At 40.3% G+C, this 20000-nt stretch overlaps 1 protein-coding gene across 6 annotated transcripts in view; it reads right to left on the bottom strand.

Annotated features, from left to right (window-relative positions):
- ELMOD1 (ELMO domain containing 1) overlaps positions 1 to 20000 on the bottom strand; it is a 48214-nt gene that overhangs the window by 21544 nt on the left and 6670 nt on the right. For 2 of the 6 annotated variants that reach the window (XM_026842331.1, XM_026842376.1), the window contains one exon: positions 10983 to 11077. In XM_026842331.1, coding sequence (XP_026698132.1) covers positions 10983 to 10999 — 17 coding nt within the window. In that variant the 5' untranslated portion in view covers positions 11000 to 11077. Of the gene's footprint in view, positions 1 to 238; positions 370 to 3389; positions 3531 to 10982; positions 11080 to 20000 lie in introns of those variants that run through there. The other 4 variants (XM_026842349.1, XM_026842340.1, XM_026842367.1 and 1 more) reach the window with 4 other exon arrangements.

Below are 20000 nucleotides of genomic sequence, written 5' to 3'. Positions count from 1 at the left end.
TTTATCCTGCTAAGTGCTAAATCATGCTTTTTACTCTTAGTCAAAAACAAACAAACAAAAAAAAAAAAAAACCAAACAAACCACACACAAAACACCTGAACTGGAAGCACAGAATAAGTCAACTCCATTGTTCTCAAGAGTATTTCTAAAAAATTCTGTCCCTTTGAAACAAAAGGTCATATAATTCCTACTAATGCTTTGGGGAAACAGGACTACAAGTGAAGACTGCACAGCTCACCGCATTATCACGGCTGCTGAGGATTCAGGGAGCCACTACAACCTGGCCTTAGCTTTGCCTCTTCATCCAGCTGCTCCAAGTAGAGTGACTGGTTATCCTGACAAACGTGGATCACCACTCAAAGCAGGTTCCTACAAGCAAAGAGTGACAAGGAAACCAAAGCTTCCCCTGCCTTCAGGAGAGAAGGTGTTTAAGAACCCATCCTGAGGACTGGCAGTTCTTGCCCATATCAGCTGTTATACAGCACTGATTCTGTGCCATTTTTCAAGGTACAAAACTGACAGTAAGCCATTAGTTAAATACTGTATCTAGTTTTGAGCCCCAGCAGTACAGGACAGACTTTGACAAACTCTGGATTTCAGTGGAAGCCCCTGAGACAGTAGGGCTGGAGCACAGACCCTGCAAGGAGAGGCTGGGAGAGCTGAGCTTGTTCAGCCTGAAGCAGAGAATTTCAGGAGGACCTAACAGCATCCCACAGTGCCTGTGGGAAGATCATGGAGGAGACAGAGCCGGGTGCAGGGCAGGAAGGCAAGGGACAACAGTCATAAGATGAAACATAAGAGGCTCAACGTGGGTATAAGGAGAAGCTTTTTCCCCCATGAGGGCTGGCCAGTAGTGGCACAGGTTACCCAGAGAGGCTGTGCAGTCTCCTTCCTCATGAGATTTTTAAACCCTGGTGGGACGAAGCCCTGAGCAGCCCTGTCTGACCTCAGAGCTGACCTACTGTGAGAAGGAGGTTGGATCGTAGACTTACTGAGGTCCCTTCCAGCATGAACTATCATGTGATCTTATGAAATCCTGAAAAAGGCTGCATAAATGAGAAAAGCTCTATTTTAAAGTTTGTTAGCATTTCAGCTGCTACCAAAGCCCACATACTGCTACCACAATTACATAACACACCCCAAAAACAGATTTCATGGGCTACAACATATTTGAACACTTCAGTGTTTCTACGGCTATGAAGGCACAGATCCTGCCATGATGCCCAGCTGTCAACCCCCATGGGGTGCACCAGGACTTGAGGGGCTGGGGGGGAAAATCCACCCAGGATCCTTGGGTTCAGGAGCACATCTCAGAAAAGGGAGCTTGCAAAGACCTGACAATGGGAACACTGCCATCTGGACATGGTCCTGGGCAACTGGCTCTAGGTGGCCCTGCTTGAGCAGGAGGGTTGAACTAGATGACCTCCAGCGGTCCCTTCCAACCTCAACCTCTCTTTGATTATGTTTTAAGATTGTATTATGCAAAAACATCAATGCAGCTTTGATATGCTAGCTTGTATATGGTAGCGTGGTCAAAAATAATTCAGTCCATTATGTTCTGAGCCTGTGTGCATGCGTATTCATTGTTAGCCAATTATTTCCTCGATGTACTGTTGATACTTTCAGGGGACAGTTACTTGTTAGGAGACTGTATCATCCTTTTCAATGGAGTACAGTGTTTATTCTGAAATACTGAAGTATTCCAGATCCTCAAAATCAGTTATAGGTTTAATAAAGCTTGAAGAACTCCACCGCTTTCTAAAAACATCCTGGAGGGCATGGTCTCGAAGGACATTCAGAGAAGGGAAGTTAAAGTTAACTCACATTAATGTCCACACAGAAGTTTAAGCTGCTTTATGTTCACTTTAGCTTAATCCCCTTTGAAGAAGGATTAAGCTAAGGGAACTAAAACCATTTTATGTCTAAATAGAGAGCATCCACACAAGTATTTAACATACTTTAAAAGCATCCACTTTATCTTCACACTTTTAGTTAATTCACTTAACACTCCCAAACGCCTGCCTGCAGACAACCCCGTTGTCTTTATGCAACAGGAAGCCTCTATTTTAGATATGAAGTAAAATCTAAAGAATGAGGAATCACTCCCACATGGGAATCAAGTTTTAGACAAGCAAAAAAAGTTTCATTTGCTGAAACTGAAATATTTGGGTGTCATCCCCACCACCACAGAAGATGTGCCAGAGCACACTACTGTGAGGAGTTCATATGTGCTTCACAGCAGGTTATCATCTTCAGTATTATGAACAAGACCAGTTACCAGGAGGCAAGTCCATCACCAGCCAAGCACCCATTCTTTAAGTTTGCAACAGTCAGAAGTGCAAGTCAGTTAAAGAGTCAAATCTCATATAAAGTCAACTAATGCCTTCAACTGCAACCTTTAATAGTGGCTTGAAAAAACCCCACAAACTAACATTGGCCATTTTGGTTTTCCAGCAGACATTTGATAATCGACCTTCACAGATTTGACTAGTCCACCAGCCGTGATGAATCCAAACACAACCTATACCCATCCCTCAGCATCCTCAGCACACCTCAGGCTCTGTAATCAGGCTGAAGGTCCAAAGAAATTAATGCAAGAGATTAATGCCAAACTGGAAGTTGGAGTGAGGTAAAACAAAGTTCTGGATTTTCACACATTTGTAGGAAAAATGAGTTGCTCTCTTTTGGGTGGCTTTGTTTCCAAAAGTTAGGGCTCTAATAGAGCAACTCACTACCCAGAGCACTCATTTAGGTGAAAGAAAGGAGGAAAGACCCACTTAACTTCATGTCAACAGCCCATATAAGAAGATTTCCTTCTGATGAACAAGATAACTCCCATAAAACCCCCATGTTCTTTAAGAAAGTTCATGCCTACACTTATTTGCCTCCAGTGCTGAAACATCACAACCCATTTCATTACTCAAAACCTCATTTCTTAATGCAACCTGATCTAGTGGAAGGTGTCCCTGCCTACAGCAGGGGGATTGAAACTAGATGATCTTTAGGTCCCTTCCAACCCAAATCATTTTACGATTTCCTATGATCATGTGATGTGGCTAAGGTTTGAGGAGGGGTCGAAGGTGTTAGATGCTTTTGAATTATATGTTGCTGCCTTTAGACTCAATGACAGATTTTCAAATCAAAGGAAAAACTAAATGTGATAGAGCTGTGACCACATGGCTACAACCACCTTCCCCACTAAAGTTTTGCTTTGCCTGTGGTTTGCACAAATATTAACTAATAAAAAGGCACCTGCTAAAAACATGTCATTACAGCACACAAACACTACACCTGTGATTCACTAAAATATACTTAGCAGCTATTACTAATAAAGCAAACACTAGTTTTGACTAGGTAGCTTATAGAAGAAAGTTAGCCTTTATGTATACCTTCAGTTTTCTACTACTCATCCATCTCAAGCTTAAAACAGTTGAAATCTTCCATTTGTGACATGAACAGCACAAAAAGAAAAACAAGTTTGTTTTCAAAGGGTTGTTCTTTATAAAAGGGAATTCTTGCTTGCAGAAGTCCTGTAATAAAAGCACACTAGTGATTAAGTAAGACAAGTTTTTATGTTAGCTGTTCTGCACTTCAGTTAACGTAAGAAAAGTGGAGACACTGTCAGCTACAAAACAAGACAGCGTATCATGAACCCACACAGAAGTGCAGCATGAGCCACATGTCTGACTACAGCACTGTGGCATTAACTTCCAGTTTGAAAGTCCAATTTCAAACCTCCTGTCCATTCAATTTCTTCTGTGGTTTTGGTTTTCCTCCTTCTTGCCTTTGCAGGTTTTCTCAGAACATAAACCAGTGTGCTTCACCAGCAGTTTGTGTAGTCATGTACAGCAATACTTCACTGAGGTGAGCTTTAAGAATGAAAGTATTACAGAATTGAAGGTGTTACTCAGACTTGCAACTCTAATCTTCCCCATCCCAGTACAAGCTCCTTCTCTTCCCATATTACATGCAGATGTACAGACCTACAGAGTTGTGTTCATATGTGCGAAGTCCATTACAAGAGTTCATATGAATATTTGTTCAGGTAAAACAAATTAAAAACTGCATAAACAAGATGCTGATGTGCACAAGCCCAATCAACAGGCAGTTCCCTAGCCAAGGATGTTGCATGAGTGGAAACACATGCAGCAAATCTCCCACGAGAAGTCAGGGTTACATGTTCCCAGTTGTTGATGCCTTGGACATCAGAAGCTACCGGTTAGCTCCTGAGCAAGACCAACACAACTCAGCATAGTTCTCCAAACTTGGCTTGCAGAAAGGGTCACTGAACTCCGAGATCAATACTACAGAAAGTCATACTTGTTATCTGGACTCCAAGGGTGGTGGGGGAGAGAGCCAAAACAACAAAATATTCCAAAATGAGTATTTCCTTGCATGCTTGGAAGAGACTTAAGGAATATTACCCTGTACTTAAAGCTACCACCACAGTAGCCTGAAGTGCCACAGAAATGTAAAATCTTCTCTGTAATTAGCAGTTAAGAGCTGTTATATGCAACTATTTCATCACTCCTTCCTTGCTTATCTACTTTTAATTCTTTCATATCTTCCCTGCTCCATATCACTAATTCTGAGCTCTAATTTTCTGCTAAGAACAGTTTTAACAAAAAAAGAATTAGGTAGTCACTACTTTGCAAGGACTATCAGGAATTCTGCAAAACCACACAAGCAACAGATCTCTATCATCAATAATGAGGCTCTGCAGAAGTTCTGGAGAGCTCGCTTCCATGAGGGAGAGGATGAAGAAAGGGCGCTCTACAGTGGCTAGGATCCTTGCAAGACACAGAGACACTTAGATCCAGAAAGAGCACAGAATACTGCTGCTGCAGTCATGGCACATGCTGCTCTGACTGGGATAAGACAGCATATGGCAGCAAGGAGCAGAGATAACTGAGCGTATTGTTTCCCACCCTGACAGTGCAAAGGAAAGGACTGAAGTGGTTCTCAACAGGGGGTCTCAAGGTTTGCCCTTGAGAAGCCCAACTGATGTTGGGTCAGTGTGATGGGAATGGCACACATGATGGTTATTAGAATTTATATCTCTTTCCAATGACAGTATGACATCACATTTTGATGATATCTGGCTTTCTATTTAAAGGTGACTGGCTCTAGGCAGCCTTCTCCATTATAAACAGGCAGAGCAAAATTGAGCAGAGGTTTCCAAAGTTGTCTAATATTTCTGTGAAGCTCTTTCCTGTGTGAGGTATGTTTGCCTAAATAATAGCAAGATGTATGAATAATGCAACATGCAGTATTTCAGTGACATGAAAGGAACTAGAGATTAATTACTCCGCAACATTTTTGAAACTAACAAAATCGAAGGGTGCTTATTCATTCCCTCTTGGTAAACCTTAGTATTTTCAGAACAGAACAAATACTTTTGGTAAAATGAAAACTTCAACTAGATACCCAATCCTAGTGACTGTACTTAAAACTGGGGGTGTGGGAACAAGCAAAAAAACAACAAAAACCTCCCAAATCCACTAGTTTAAAAGAATAAAATAAAAGTCACTGAGTCTACTTACATATATTTTTCTTTCCTCTGTGTCCTGTTTTAGATCCTATGGATAGGAAAGAGTCTTACACAACTACTTTTCCTGAATTACATACTCAGCTCAGAGAATAAAGCATTACACATCAATATTTCTTTCTTGAGAACTCAAGCCTTAAATGGCTTGAGAAGTCAAGGACACACTAGTTATGGATGACTAGTTATCCAAATAAGTAAGCAAGTGACACTAACCCTGTTTAGGAGCTAATTAACTTGACTATCTTTGGTTTATTTGTATAATTTACAGTGTTTACGCAAGGTCAACCACAAAGTAATGTACCAATCACCATTTCTGTCATAGGCAAACCAGCTAATAGCTCCTTTAAAACACAAGAAATGTTTTTCATTCTGTGCCTTTGCAGACTTGACAACTGAAAACCACCTTATCTCTCTATTTAGACATGAAAGCAAGTCACCATGACAGCTAAGGAAGACAGAAGAGTAGTTTTTTTAACAACAGCTTTCCACACTTTCCCTGCTCTTGCTTTTTGCTGACTTGATTTTCATTTTATCTGATGTGACTCCAGTAAGACAGAACTTATGCTTAAAATCTGCTAGTGCTTACAGACTGTTTTGCTGTATATCAAGAAAAGGTGTCAAGTTTCTAGGAGTTTTATTGAAAAAACCTAAGTATCTGCTACAGTTGGTTCTCCAAGTTGTTATTATTTCAGGTGTTTCAGATAAGTTACTAAGTGGAAGCATCACCGACAGACTACTCAAAAGCTCTTTACGAAAAAGAAGGCACTGAAAGATTAAGTATTTCACTGAGAAACAGTTTTATTTCATAAGTAATATTTCAGATTTAGGAATAATTCATATCAGAGCAAGCTGAGAAAGAAAAGAACTCTATAACAGCTATCTTCATTTAGACATCACTTTGGATTAGAGTAGTAGTTTAAGTCCTGTAGTTTACCGGCCGACAGCACTCCCCTAAATTTAAGGATTTAGAAATATTCAAATCACTAGACTGTTTAAAAAAAAGCTTCTCCTTCCAGTGGAAAGCAGCAGCTATTGAAAGCAGGTAGATGAGAAGTCAGAGATGAACTTCTGTTAATTAAGGATCCCCAGCCTAAAAATTATTTTCTTTTAAGAGATCTAGATGTCAAAGTAGCTGCCATCTGCGCAAGCACAGCCCCTTTCTTTGTTATTCAGATGTGAAATACAGTCCTGGGAAAGGCAGGATCAGAGGAAGTTACTCATATTGAGAACTGAGACTGCACAAGCAACCTATTCAATTTAGGATTTATTTGGAAGTTTTGCTACCGTTCAAATACTGTAGGACTTTAATTTATTAAAATCAGTCTTATTAGATGGCACCACAACATGTATCGTATCTTTTTAGTTGTCTCATTTAATGGCTGAACTTTGTGTTAGAAATGTACTGAGCCACTTTTAAGTGACTTTTACAACGATTTTACTTTCCAGTTAAAGCAGAGCTGGTAACTGTCAGCAAAGACAGGTAATTTCACAGTTGAACCATTTTGCAGCAGGTAAAGACTACCTTTCAGAGTATGCCTTGAAGACAAAAACCACACTCACTCAAACAACCAACCCCTCCCAAAACTAAACCACCCACCCCACACCTCAAGTACACACATGACAAGAGCAATAACACATTATTCTGTAAGTTTTTTAAGGGATACTGCATACTTGTCTATTGTTCTAAATATCAGTAAAAACAAATTCATCACCTTCATATAAAACATAGTTCAGCCAGTGTTGTCAATGACATGACACAGACATCTTTTTACTTCCTTTAAATATGAGGATGTACAAGTGTTACTTGTATAAAACTAAGCAAATCACTTCAATTGTGGAAGAGCTGTCAATGTCCAAAATTTTATCTTTTCCATTGCCTTTCATGTGAGACCCTTAAAGCTCCATATATTTGTGGATCACACTGATTGTATTCAGCCCTGCTGAGACACATCTGGAGCGCTATGTTCAGGGCTGGGCTCCCTAGTACTAGAAAGACACAGACATACTGGAGAGTCTCCAATAAAGGGCCACGAAGATGATGAAGGGACTAGAGCATCCACTGTAGAAGGACAGACAGAGCTAGGGACTCAGAAAGATCTTAGATAAGTGCATAAATACCTGATGGCAGCAGTAAAGAAGACAGAGTCAGACTTCGCAGTGGTGCCCACTAACAGCACAAGAGCCAATGGGCACAGACAGAAATGCAGAAATTACACTTAAACGTAAGAGTGTTTTTTAAAAATTTTTGTTCTGTTGCTGTTTTTAAACTGTAAGGGTCATCAGACCATCAGAACAGGTTGTTCAGAGAGTCTGCAGAGTCTCTATCCTTGGAGATGCTCAAAATGTGACAATACAGCTGTGAGCAACCTGCTGTTGCTGACCCTGCTTTGAGCAAGGGGATTGGATGTGGTAATTTCCAGAGCTGTCTCTCAACCTCACTAGCCACAGAATGGTTGAAGACTAAACAGGGCTTCTTAAATGGAAAGGTTGGGGCTGGGGGGGGAAGACAATTCACTGCTATTAAATACAAAATTCAAAAGTCAAAAGAAAGACAGGAGATGTTGAACTGATTATTAAAACCCATGTCAGTGGTCCAACAGATGTAGTAGGCACAGCTAAAGCAGCATGCAAGTACACTAACTCCTTATTATCTGTATGCAATGTTTTGTTTAGAAGACAAACTCCAGCAGCAATCCGAGAGCCCTGGTGCAGCATGGCCTTTGATACAGCAGCAGAGACTAGAGTGTGCTTCCAGTACACAAACCTAACTCAGAGCTGAGTGGCAAGTCTGCCTACAGGTGGGTCTTCTCTTACAACAAGCTTGATTTGAAAGCTGCTGTTGAAAGTCCTCCTTGGGTCTCCAGGTGATTGACTGCTGCATGAAGTTGCTGCAGGTAAACAACTGTCACTACTCAGGAGAGAGCAATTGAGGTTATCTTAACTTTACAGATGAAAGCCCTGTTCCTCTCTCCGTCTGTTTTATGGAATTTTCTGTGTTGCAGTCAACAGACTTGCAGTTTGTGTAGACTTAACTAAGCTCATTGGTTTTAAACACAGAGATGATCTATGCCATCAGCATCAGCTAGTCCAGTGTCTGCTCCATGTTGTGCAACAAGGGAAACACTGTGCCACTGAGCAGTCCTTGCCATCACTACACCACATTCAACCCTGCATTTGATCTTCACAAATAGTTAAGGATGCTTTTAACAAGCTCCTGGGAGGCTGCTGCTATGGGTAATGGACAAATACTAGGGGACACAATATATGTTAACTTGTCTATTTTCCAGCTGATTTCCAAGCTAGAAGCTTAATATCCTTGTCTTGCACATATTTCAGGTGCAAACCTCACTGCCTTATTCCCTGTCACACAAATCTGCAACCACAACACATACTGGGGATAGTGAGTTTTGTTGCAAGTGCTTTTCTTGGAGGATGACCCCAGTTTATTTCTTAATCTCCATATATTTCTTCTATATTTACAAAATATAATACTCATATCAGTTCATGTCAAAGGATTAATATAAAATGAGAAAATTCATATACTTGTAAGTAAACAGAATAGCTTTCCTGTTTCAACAGTGTTTTCCTATTTGAGGTGCTTCATGTTCCCACCCCCACCTCTTAATCCGACTTTCTGCTCAGCATTTGGAATACTGGACTTTCCATAACAAAGTCCTAGAGTGTGCTATTTATATAGGCAATTACTTCTCAGAAGATCTATCTTGGCTACTTAAGAGAACCTAACACCATCAAGACTTCTCAAATCCTCTAGGATTCACTGACTTTAGAAATACTATGGAAAGAAGGAGGTAGTTTCTTCAAGACTGCCTCAGGGACCCAAATATTCAAAACACCAGGCTTTCTCCAGCAGGGAAAGAACACAAAGGGGCCAGGACAGCCAAACAAAATCAGAACAGGCAGCTTAAAGGAAGCAGCAAAACATTTACTATAGTTAGGGAAGAGCTGGCAGCTTAGAAGTAGTCAGCAGCTCAATTTCTCCATCAGGAGGGAGCAAAATACATTACGCTCAAAAGATACCAGGCCAGTATGGGGGCAAGATGTAACACCCTCTGTGATTCCAGCTGGAGGCTCTCACCCCACCCACAGGATGGTAGAGTCCCATTTATGCAGGATTCATGGCCTAGATCCCATATGGCACCAATTTCTGACCTTGGGCCAGGCTGCTGAGCAAGTCCATACAGAGAAATAATGGTAAAAATTAGCGATGCAGGACTGTTGAGATGGAAGTCATTAGCAGGATCCAAGAAGGCAGGCTCCAACACAGAAAATTATAAAATTGTAAAGGGAAAAAGCACCGCAGGGATGTTAGGCTGATTGTGAACCATCAGGTCACTGGACCAGTATCAGTGATGTTGGTGGAAGATTTAGGACCATCCAGGATCTGGGCCAGAGATGCAACGGCAAATCCTTTCCCTTCTGTCTGGTGCCAATCAGGGTGGTAAGCACACTAGTGCTTATCCTAATGACTCATTAAACTTAGCCGTCTTTTGTGGGTGTTAGCAAATAAATAATTGCTTTATAGTTTTAATCTGTGTATGTCCTGCTTACAGAGCCCTTCTGCAGCTGGCTCAAGATACCTGAGGAAATTGACTCAAACGCTCAACAGAAATGCTGAAGCCAAGGCTAGTTTAGCAGCAAAATCATTACAGATAATCAGCCTAGAGGTAATGATGTTGATATCCACAGTGTATAAGACTCTTTGCTATAAACAGTCTAAAAAAAGAAAAATATAGTGACAGATGCTCTCTACAGAAGCATATGCTTCAGCCCTCTTTGAAAAGGTTTTTCCCATCCACACAGAATATGATTTATTTGATTTATACACAAATTAAGCTCTTGATCTATATTAGTTTCTAGGAGTGCTCAACTCTCCACTGACTATGGGCCTTCTGCACCTACAGCTGGCATCTGCAAGTCCCCCACTTACTCCTGGTTTATAGAAAAACAACTGCAAGTCCTATGTAGGAGCAAGTAATAGACATTTTTCTCCAAAGCAAGCACAATTGGCTTAAAATAAAGCTATTTGCATATCTTCACCAAACATCTCCCCCTCTCTACTTTCACAAATAACACTCCAAAAAAACCAGACAGCAGACAAAAATTGGAAAGAAAGAACCCAACATTTTTCAAGCACTGCTCCATTACTGTTTCTCCTATTGTCCCCTGACATATCAGACTTTACTGATTTGATACATCACTGCTCCAAACCCACAAGACAGTTCCCACATTTCTTTGCTTCTATAAAGAACTAGAAAGGAAACTTTAAATTAAAATAGCTTTAATTAAATAGCAAAATCTAGGTGAACAGAAAGCAATCTAGTATAAACTAGTTTACACACTTAACTCATTGCAGCACAGAATTAATTAGAATAATTTAACACTTTTGAAAAAAAAAAAAACCCAGAACAGTTACCTCAGGAAGTGTTTCATGGTGATGGTTTGGTTTGTGTTGCTGGAGACGTAATCTATTGATCAGTGATGACCTCTTCTCTGCAGGTGATATCAGTGCTGTAGAAACAGAATTGAGACGTGTTTACTAACAGGAAAAAACCAAAAGTGGTACTTCAGTTTTCTAAATCGCACTTCAAGCATCTGTGGAAATACATGGAAAAGATGTTAAGAAATCTCACATCAATAAAAACAAAATGAAAAATCATAATTCACTCACACTCTTCAGTTTGAGCAAATACTCTGACCAGACTATACTATCCATGATTCTTTTCAGAAAAGTAAAAAATGTGAAGAGTATAGAAATAAGTGAGAAAGCTTGAAGAAAAATCTAGACAATTTCAAACACTTGTGTTCTTCAAACACCTGTCTGGATCACAGCAGCTTCCAAGAGGCAGTTTCAAGAGACACTTGTCTCGCTCTCCCATTAAAAGCTCTCCCTTCCCCAGAATTTGCAATAGCGTTTGGAGACCTCGAGTAAAAGCAACATGTAAGCAAAGAGCTACTACTGGGTCCCGATTTAATACACTACAGATGTCAGGTAATCAGTTTTCCTGGGGATCAACTTTATTAAATGATACATGTGAGGTCTTACAATAGATACAGTTGACCACCTTGCCTATCCATTCTGAAATATGGTGTACTACAGTTAATTTTCATTACAATTACTATTTAGTTCAAGTAGTGGAAAGGAGCAGGAAGAGTCCAGGAAGAAACAATATAACCATGCCCATATACCGCAGACTCTCCTCATTCACCACCTCTTTGTTTCAGGTTTCCGAAATGGAGTATTCACATACAAGTGACATTCGACTAGGAAATGCAGACTTCTCAGATTACTGTACTTCATATCCTGTAAAAGGCAATAAAATATCTTCACTTACTGCCAGAAAACAGGGTACTGCTACACATCTGCTATTGGGACACCTTAATCCAAGATTTAAAGGGAACAAAACCACACTTTCAAGCTCTGTACTATTACAAATCACACACAAAAGCCTGAATGAAAGCTGTGCTGTCAAGAAATCATTTAAGAGCCCATTCTTCATTAACACTGCGTGCGGCATGCTGACAAGTACCTGAAGGCCTTCAAAAACCTGGCCTCTTTGGTGACAAAGTTATAAATCTAGAGAACCTCAAACCTATTTCCTTTTGCAGGACCTATTGGCACTGATGGGATAAAAATCTTCTCACCCTATCTTGTTCTCATATTTTCCCTTTTGTAACTTGCAAGTTTTACATTATGCTGTTGCCTGCTGACAGGAACAGAACAAGCATTTAAGATCAGAAAAATGCATCTATCTTGTTGGATTACATCACATACAGTTTGCTAAAAATACATAGTCCCTGAACTGGGAAAGCTTCATTCATTTATACTGGTTTTGACTGGCGGAATCATGTTGCTGTCCCCTGAATACAGCTGTAATTGGTGCTAGCTGCAGTGACACCTGCTTGCAAGGGCAGAGAGATGCTAACATCAAACTCTAGTTCATTAATGAACACAGTAGGCAGGTTCCTAACAATTCCTGCTACAGCTTTTGATAGGTCTTCAACAACATCAAGCACAGGACACAGGCAAAAACTGGAGGGGATGTAACCTGCTCCCCTTCTCCAGTCTAATAATTTGCTGTTGAAAAGATACAGTTTGTGAAAGGTTCTCACAGCTGAGTCTCAGCTTTTCAGCATCAACTTGAACAAAGGAAGCTTCACCACAATATTTGACCCATAAGGGCAGCAGTGTAAAGAACAAACTAGAAACACCAGGAGCAGTCAAATCAACCCCCTCTAAAAGTGTGTGCTGGCCTCAGCCTCTGAGGTCAGCTCTTTCTTGATTCTGATCAAGGGTCCTTGCTGAAAATGATGCTGCTTCTTTACTACTGGCTCAAAGGAAAGAAGTTCCACTTGCCTGAACTCCAGAATTGGCTCATTCATGTTTGGCATGGTAGGAGCTTTAAGACAGTCTCCCTTCAAGAACAGTTACTAGTTACAGCCAATTATAAATTTGTTTTGAATGCTCATTAACAATTAGACTGTTTCCAAAAATGTTTAAGTAGTCAACAGCGCTGTTCGTAAACTCCTGGCTTCTACTCAGAAAGCTAAACTCAATGGAAGGTCACTGGTTGCAATGAAAAAGCAGAAGTGACACAACAAGCATGTTAAGTGGTTAAACTGCCAATTTTGGATCTCTTGAAAACCCCACCCTTGGAATTACAAGAATAACTCTCCTTGCTCTCTCCCTTTTAATTAAAAAAGGTGGGGGAAGTCATCAGAAAGAAACCACTGAAGTCCTTATGCCACAGAAGTCAACATCAAAGCCCTCCAGGTTGGAGAGGAACAGATCACCCTACAGGCTTCAGCAGCTAGTCCCCTACAACACAGGGCCAGCCAATAACCATAGAAAGGCTATGGCCTCAAAAGCAGTTTTCCCCACTGGAGACTAAAGCAATCAAATTCCACTTGAAACTACCCAGAAGGTTTTCAAGACCTAGAGACAAGACTTCCAGCACAAACAAAAGTACAGAGAGTCTATGCTGCTGTCTTGGTTCATAAAGTAAAAAGTTTACTTTAATGTCTGGCAGAGAGGCTTTATAAGTGCTGCCGTCTGCTAAATACAGGGATAGAAATCAATGCCATGCTCTGGGATTCTTGCAACAATTCACTTACGTGGACATACACATGGCATTAACTACTGACATCTAGGCATGATTGGGAAGCCAAATCACAGGATGAAAACATACTCATCTTCAAACAAGTAGGACTGAAGGGCAGCATTCCCCATTTCCATAGTACCCCCATAAGTGATCCGCTAGAGGGGTTCAGTAAAGATTTTCTCTAAAGAGTTTAAACTTTTTAAAAAGACCATTACTGCAATTCACAGCTGAGTAAGTTCTACTATTCATAAACTTGTAGAACAAGATCTAGTTTCTGCCAACCTCTTTTCCTCTCAAAATGTATTAGATTTCTATTAAATGAAAAAAAGAAGTAAAATCCCCTACAGAATAAACTAGTATTCTGTTTTACTTCCAGTGAAGTTGTTAGAGCAACTCAATGAACAAGAGCAGCAGCTATAGCTTTGGACAACATTTACATTACTTCAGAATTTACCTGAAAAACTTCAGTCAATTGCCATTGGGTGTGTTTAGAAAAAAAAGAAAAGTATTTGTGATCAGGGAAGGGACTTGACTTACAGCCTTCTGTTTTCTTAAGGAAAAGAGTTTCCTCAGCAAGTTGGATGTCTGCAGATCAGGAAGGTTTTCAAGGTCCCCTTGTGGGAAAGGGAGATATATATGAGAGAGACTTTGACAAGTGACAGGATAATGAACGTTTGTGAGCTTGTTGAAAGAAAGAGAATAATTATACAATTTAGTTGAGAAGTTAACAGCAGTTATGGATTTAGGGAGACTGAAATAGGAGTTTCTGAATACTCAGCTACCTGCACTTTTGAAATATCAGTTTTGTCAGAAAGTGCGAGACTCGCAGCAGAACACCAAGAGCCACCAGGTACCCAGTGGGGAGCAGCCTGTTGGACACAGCACCCACCCACCACTCAGAGCCTGAGCTTGTGCTTTTACATAGCTTCACTGACGTGAACTTGAAGCTGGATTTTTCTGCAGCTTAAGAAAATGCTGCAGCTTTAAGTTATAGACACATTTTCTCACTGGGGAACCTGTAAAATACTTCCCCTCTTTTTCTTTTGTAGGCAGCTTTTCAGACTTGTCTGATTTTAAGTCATGGAGCCGGAGTAAACCTAAGGACAAGTAGGTTTGACTTTGTTAGTTTTTTTTCATTAATTCCCTAGAAGTAGCTTACACCAACAACACAGATCTGCCACTGAAAACCTCTTGGCCCAATATTTAAAGTTTGCTCTTTGGCATAAGAAGATTCATGTTCTAAGACTCTAGATTGAGGATGACTGAGCAAGGACACAGTTTGGATCTCCCATATGCTCCAGTTTCTCAGCTTGCAGGATTTTATCCCATACCACACCACTTCCACAAATCAACCTCCTCCTCCCTCCAGCAACACACCCACGTACCCATACACTGCCAATTGTTTAATCCAGTTTATCTTAAACCAGACAGGAGTTTCCCCTCCTAAAACTAGCGGCAGCTTTTCTTGGAAGAGAAGCAGTACTACTCAGAACAGCAAAACTATTACAAGATCTGTCTCAAAATATAAATGAAGCTTTCCCTAGATAAACATTAACTATTTGAATTCTTGAAACTCTACGATCTTTTAAGTAGTAGCAAAACATGCATCAATCTGAAAGGTTAACAGCTGCCTGGAGGCTTAAAGAAGTCAAGAGTAAGCCTTAAAAGTCACCCCTATCTGAAACTGGGGGTTTGCTTTGTCTTCAAGAAAGCTGAAGATACAGCTGAGGAAAAAAAAGTTGGGTTATTTAATATAAATCACCATATTTGCAGAGTAAAATGTAAAACCAAGGAAATTTTTTCACAATGTTTGTCTTGAAAGATAACGACTCACCTGGCATATCAGAAACATTTTTAGAAGGTTTATATTCTAATTATAAAGAAAGAATAGATGTGCTGAAGAGACAATTTATCAGAACCACTAAGATGAGCAGTCTGAATATAAGTCTTTATGTGGATCATTAGATTACAGTTCATCCAAACTTTCCTTCTCACAAAAAAAAAGAGACATGTTTGAAATAGAAGGCAGTAATTGCATCTGCCATCTTGAGTGCAAAGAAAAATTTATTTTTAGGTTTAGTTGTTACAGTTTCAAAGTAGATTCTTCTGAGCTGAATGCCACCAACTACCATCATAATGCTGATCTCAGGTTGCAACTTTTCTTTCCAGTAGCATCATGTGTTTCCACTTACCCCTCATTCACCGCAGAAGTCTATGTGTTTTTATTTGTGAGGGACAACAATTATGTCACCGAAAGTGTTTTGCTACTGTATATTCCTTTTTTTTTTTTTTTTTTTTTCCTCTGATGGGAAGGTTAATGCTTCTCTGTCTTGAACACCAATTCTGCGATAACTAGAATTAGAAAGGGAAGAATAGGTGATATACATTATGTGATGTCCCTTGAGGTCCTTGTGGATAGCAAGCAGGCCACAAGCCAGCAGTACACAATGACAGACAACAGCACCTTGGGCTGCAAGAACACAAGCAGAGCTGGTAAGTAGATTGAGGGGAGGGATTATCTTCCTCTGCTCAGCAGTTTTTGGACTGCATTTAGGCACTGTCTAGTTTTGAGCCCCAGCAATACACAGAAGACAGCAATAAACTTGAGACACTTAAGCAGAGGCCACTGAGATGACAGGGGCAGACACAGCTTTGGTGGGAGAGCATAACAGCACTTCCAATTCATACAGGGAGGTCATCAAGAAGTCTTAGATGAACTCTTCAGTTAGTGCAGGAAGGTGAAAAACAACAGTCATAAACTTAAACAAAAGTTCAACCTGGATATAAGGCAAATTTTTTTCTCCCAAGAGGACAGTCAGGCAGTGTCACAGGTTTCCCAGAGAGCTTGTGCAGTCTCCATCCTTTGATGGTTTCAAGCCCCAACTGAATGAAGCCCTGAGAAGCCTGACCTCAGAGCTGACTTTGCTGTGAGCAGGAGGTTGGGCTGGATACCCTCTGAGGTCCCTTCCAGTCTTTGATTCTCTGCTTCACCACAGTCACTATTATAGGGACATCTCAGATATCCTAAATTATATCCAAGTACTCCATATAACAGATAGGGTGCCTGAGTCCTTGCTACTTTATTCCTTTAAGAGCTACAAACTTCTCTCACTAAAATCCTGTCTAATTTGCAGTGTTTCCCATGAAAAAATGCTTAGCTTGAGGATGGAACAAGGTTACTCCCGCTACCTCATCTTGGCCCTCTGTTCCCACCCAAAAGCCTCTCACTCAGTTTGACCATAAACAAGTCATTTCAGGGAACATACAGTTCAAGAATAAGAGTCTACAAGAGTCCTGCCAGTATCAAGATAACATACAAAACCCCTAAATCCAAATAAAACCTCAACAACTCTAGGACCCCAATTTGGTCAAGCCATACTAACTCTCAGCAGGTATTGCTTACCAAGCTATCCCATGAAGAGATACATACCTACTTGCACCTTCCAACTTGCATTAATGCTCAAAAGTGGAATAAAAGTCACTTTAAAATATATTTTTAAATCCAATAAAAACAGAGGATCTTTGACCATCTCAGTTGCAGCAGTTGCACCATAGTCATTTATAGGTCTTTTAATGTTACAGCAAGAACAGCGCTTAGACCTCATCAACTCAGAACACATCCTGGGAAACAACTGTATTGCTGAAAAGGCTCTCAGGAACAGGTCACCTTCATGGGCTTCAAAAGTGCTTTGAATTGGCTCAGAAGTGGCTTTGCCCAACACCAACAGCCAGCCACTGGCAGGACCCACATCAAGGATCAACAGCGGATGCCTGTTTTGTGTAAGTTAAGTTTCCCATCTCACAACAGAACAGTATTTTCATTTCCGTGTGCCCAATATGAGGCTGTATTCAAGCATTCTGTAGAAGAAAGTCTTAGAACAAAATGTCACACTTGATTGATGAAGCTAATAAGCAAGACTTGACTTCAGTCACACTGTCACAGATAATAAGATTTTTTTTCCCCCTCTCCTGATCTCCATCACACACTGACATTTTATATTTCTGTATTTCACTAGGAGAGTGAGGGAAATGCTAGACATGAAGGTAAAATTCACTGTATTTTAGTCCTGTCTAAATGAGCCTGTGAGCATGAGGACATACAACACAATTAAGCAATACAAAGATAGGGCCCTGAATGAAAGCTTAAAAATCACAGCAGTTGGGAGGGTGAGAAAGCACAAAAAAATCCCTTCCCCCAAGGCAGAGAACAGTGCTTCAAAAGTCTCTAATTCTATAGTCCTAACTTAGCAATTCATTTCAGTCCATTACTGCCACTTTAAAGTGATAAATAGTGTCACAGGTGTAAATCAGAAACAAGGAAGCATCAAGAGGGTCTTAGAGTACCTGTAAGAGACAGTCACTTAGGATTGCATTTGGGTTCAAAAAAAAACTTACTTGTCAAATCTTGCATGGCAAGTTACCTCTAGTACCATCTAGTTCAGCCTATACACTGCAAGTTCTCAGTAGATTTTTGCTCAGTGATAACCCACAGTTTGATGAAGATAACAAACCAAAACTCAGCACTGTAGGAGCATCTTCATAGTTCACTGTTGACCTCTGCCCTTTAAAAGAAAAAGTCTATGGTTCTGTACCTAACTTTAACCAAATTAAATTCCAAAAATTCAGCAAAGGAGATGTACATGCATACAGACATATTTCTCGTGCAGAACTGTGGCAATAATCTACTTTTACCAATTTCTTTTAGCTCCACTCTATTACAGCGTTGAAAGATGTTGAGGAGAAAGTTATATTAAATCACTTCAAGTCACCAGTGAAGACTTCACTGGGTACATTCTATTTCTAATACTAAACAAAAAGTTAAAAAGCAGAGGAAGCTCTCCACACCCCAGAGTACCATAAACTTCTAGAAATGTAACCAGATGCTTAACTTCAACAGGAGTTAAAGTATTCAAGTGTTGCCTCTGTCTATAATGTTTTCATCCTTAACAAGCTTACTTTACTTGTTGAAGAAAGTGTATTTTATTCCAAAGAGGCCTGAGTAAATGATATATCAGCTCAAAATTAAGTCTCATACTTGAGAACAGCCTTCAACCCACAGCAATCCCCCCTCACCTTCATGCATTATAAAAAGGCATCAATTGTAGCCACTTCTCATGAACTTTCAGTTGATCACTGATGAGTTCACCCAGGAGAACAGCAGCATCATCTGGGTGACTCGTGTGCACCTACACAACTTGCAGTGCAATGTTTCTGGCCTACTTGCTCTGTTTCCAGATGCAACGTACAACAGCTTGTACTGCAAGAAAGTCTGCTCTAAATAAAACATCACACTTCATAGCAACATTCCTTCAAGTTTAGAATAAATCCTACAAGACTGAATGCATAAAATCCAAAGAGCCTGCCTGGTTAGCTCCCAGAATAATTACTGCAGAATCTCAATGGAAAAAAGCCAAAAAGACTATTTCCAGAAGTGAATGACTGATGTTTTGCCTTTCCTTCTGGGTTTCCACCTCACTGCGTAGATTAGAAGAGGGTACAAGGTAAAAGGCAAAGATGAAGTATTAACTTGCCACAAAATTAACTAGCCTAGATTTGCTTTAGAGCCCTCCCAATTCCTAACATGAAGTAGTTTGTGGGGAAGAAACATCATTCCATCAATGGGTCACATGAGGATCTGCAATGTCAACAGAATTACACCAGAGATGCTTGTTCTATCCTTTCCCCTACCTTTCCAACATCTGTTATATTTGCTTAGATTGGGTAGAGTCAATTCATCTGTTAGATCAATAAAACTTCACATCAAGCATCAGCCTGAAAGCACGTAGAACTACGGACTTTCATATTTATTTTGTTAACTGACAAAAAAAAATTTAAAACAAGGACACCAGAGGTGTCAGGACAAAAGCCAGACAAAGCTTTCAGGCTAGAGGAGCATAAAGCAATTTATTTACCCAGGAACTTGGTGAAGGTCAGACACAATTCATACTGATCTAACAGAAAATTGCTCCCTGTGGTGCCTGCTTTTCCCATCACTGCATCCAGATTACTTTGGCATGCAAGCAACAAGTTTTCCACAGAGCTCTCTGAGACAGATGTGCAAGAGTAAGATACATGAGAGTTTTTGCATGCCCTTCTGTAACTTTAGAGATGCACTGTTCCCTAAAACAGGATTCAAGAATAATGTCGTCTCATGCAGTAAGCCAGATAGATGATATCATGAAACACCACATCTGTGAAACTGTGAGCATCCCATAGCAAGTGGTATGCACCGGCCGTTAGCTGCCTGTGGTCCTGCATTCTGCTGAGGGACCACAATAAATGAGAAACATACTTAATCTGCAAACAAAAGGTCTGAAAATCGCACTTCCCCC

Source organism: Athene cunicularia, assembly GCF_003259725.1.
Source record: "Athene cunicularia isolate RWA chromosome 1 unlocalized genomic scaffold, athCun1 chr1_part1, whole genome shotgun sequence".
In the NCBI taxonomy this organism is placed as follows: Eukaryota; Metazoa; Chordata; class Aves; order Strigiformes; family Strigidae; genus Athene; species Athene cunicularia.
Note: the sequence above shows the minus strand (reverse complement) of the source record. Positions and strands in the feature narration are given on the sequence as shown.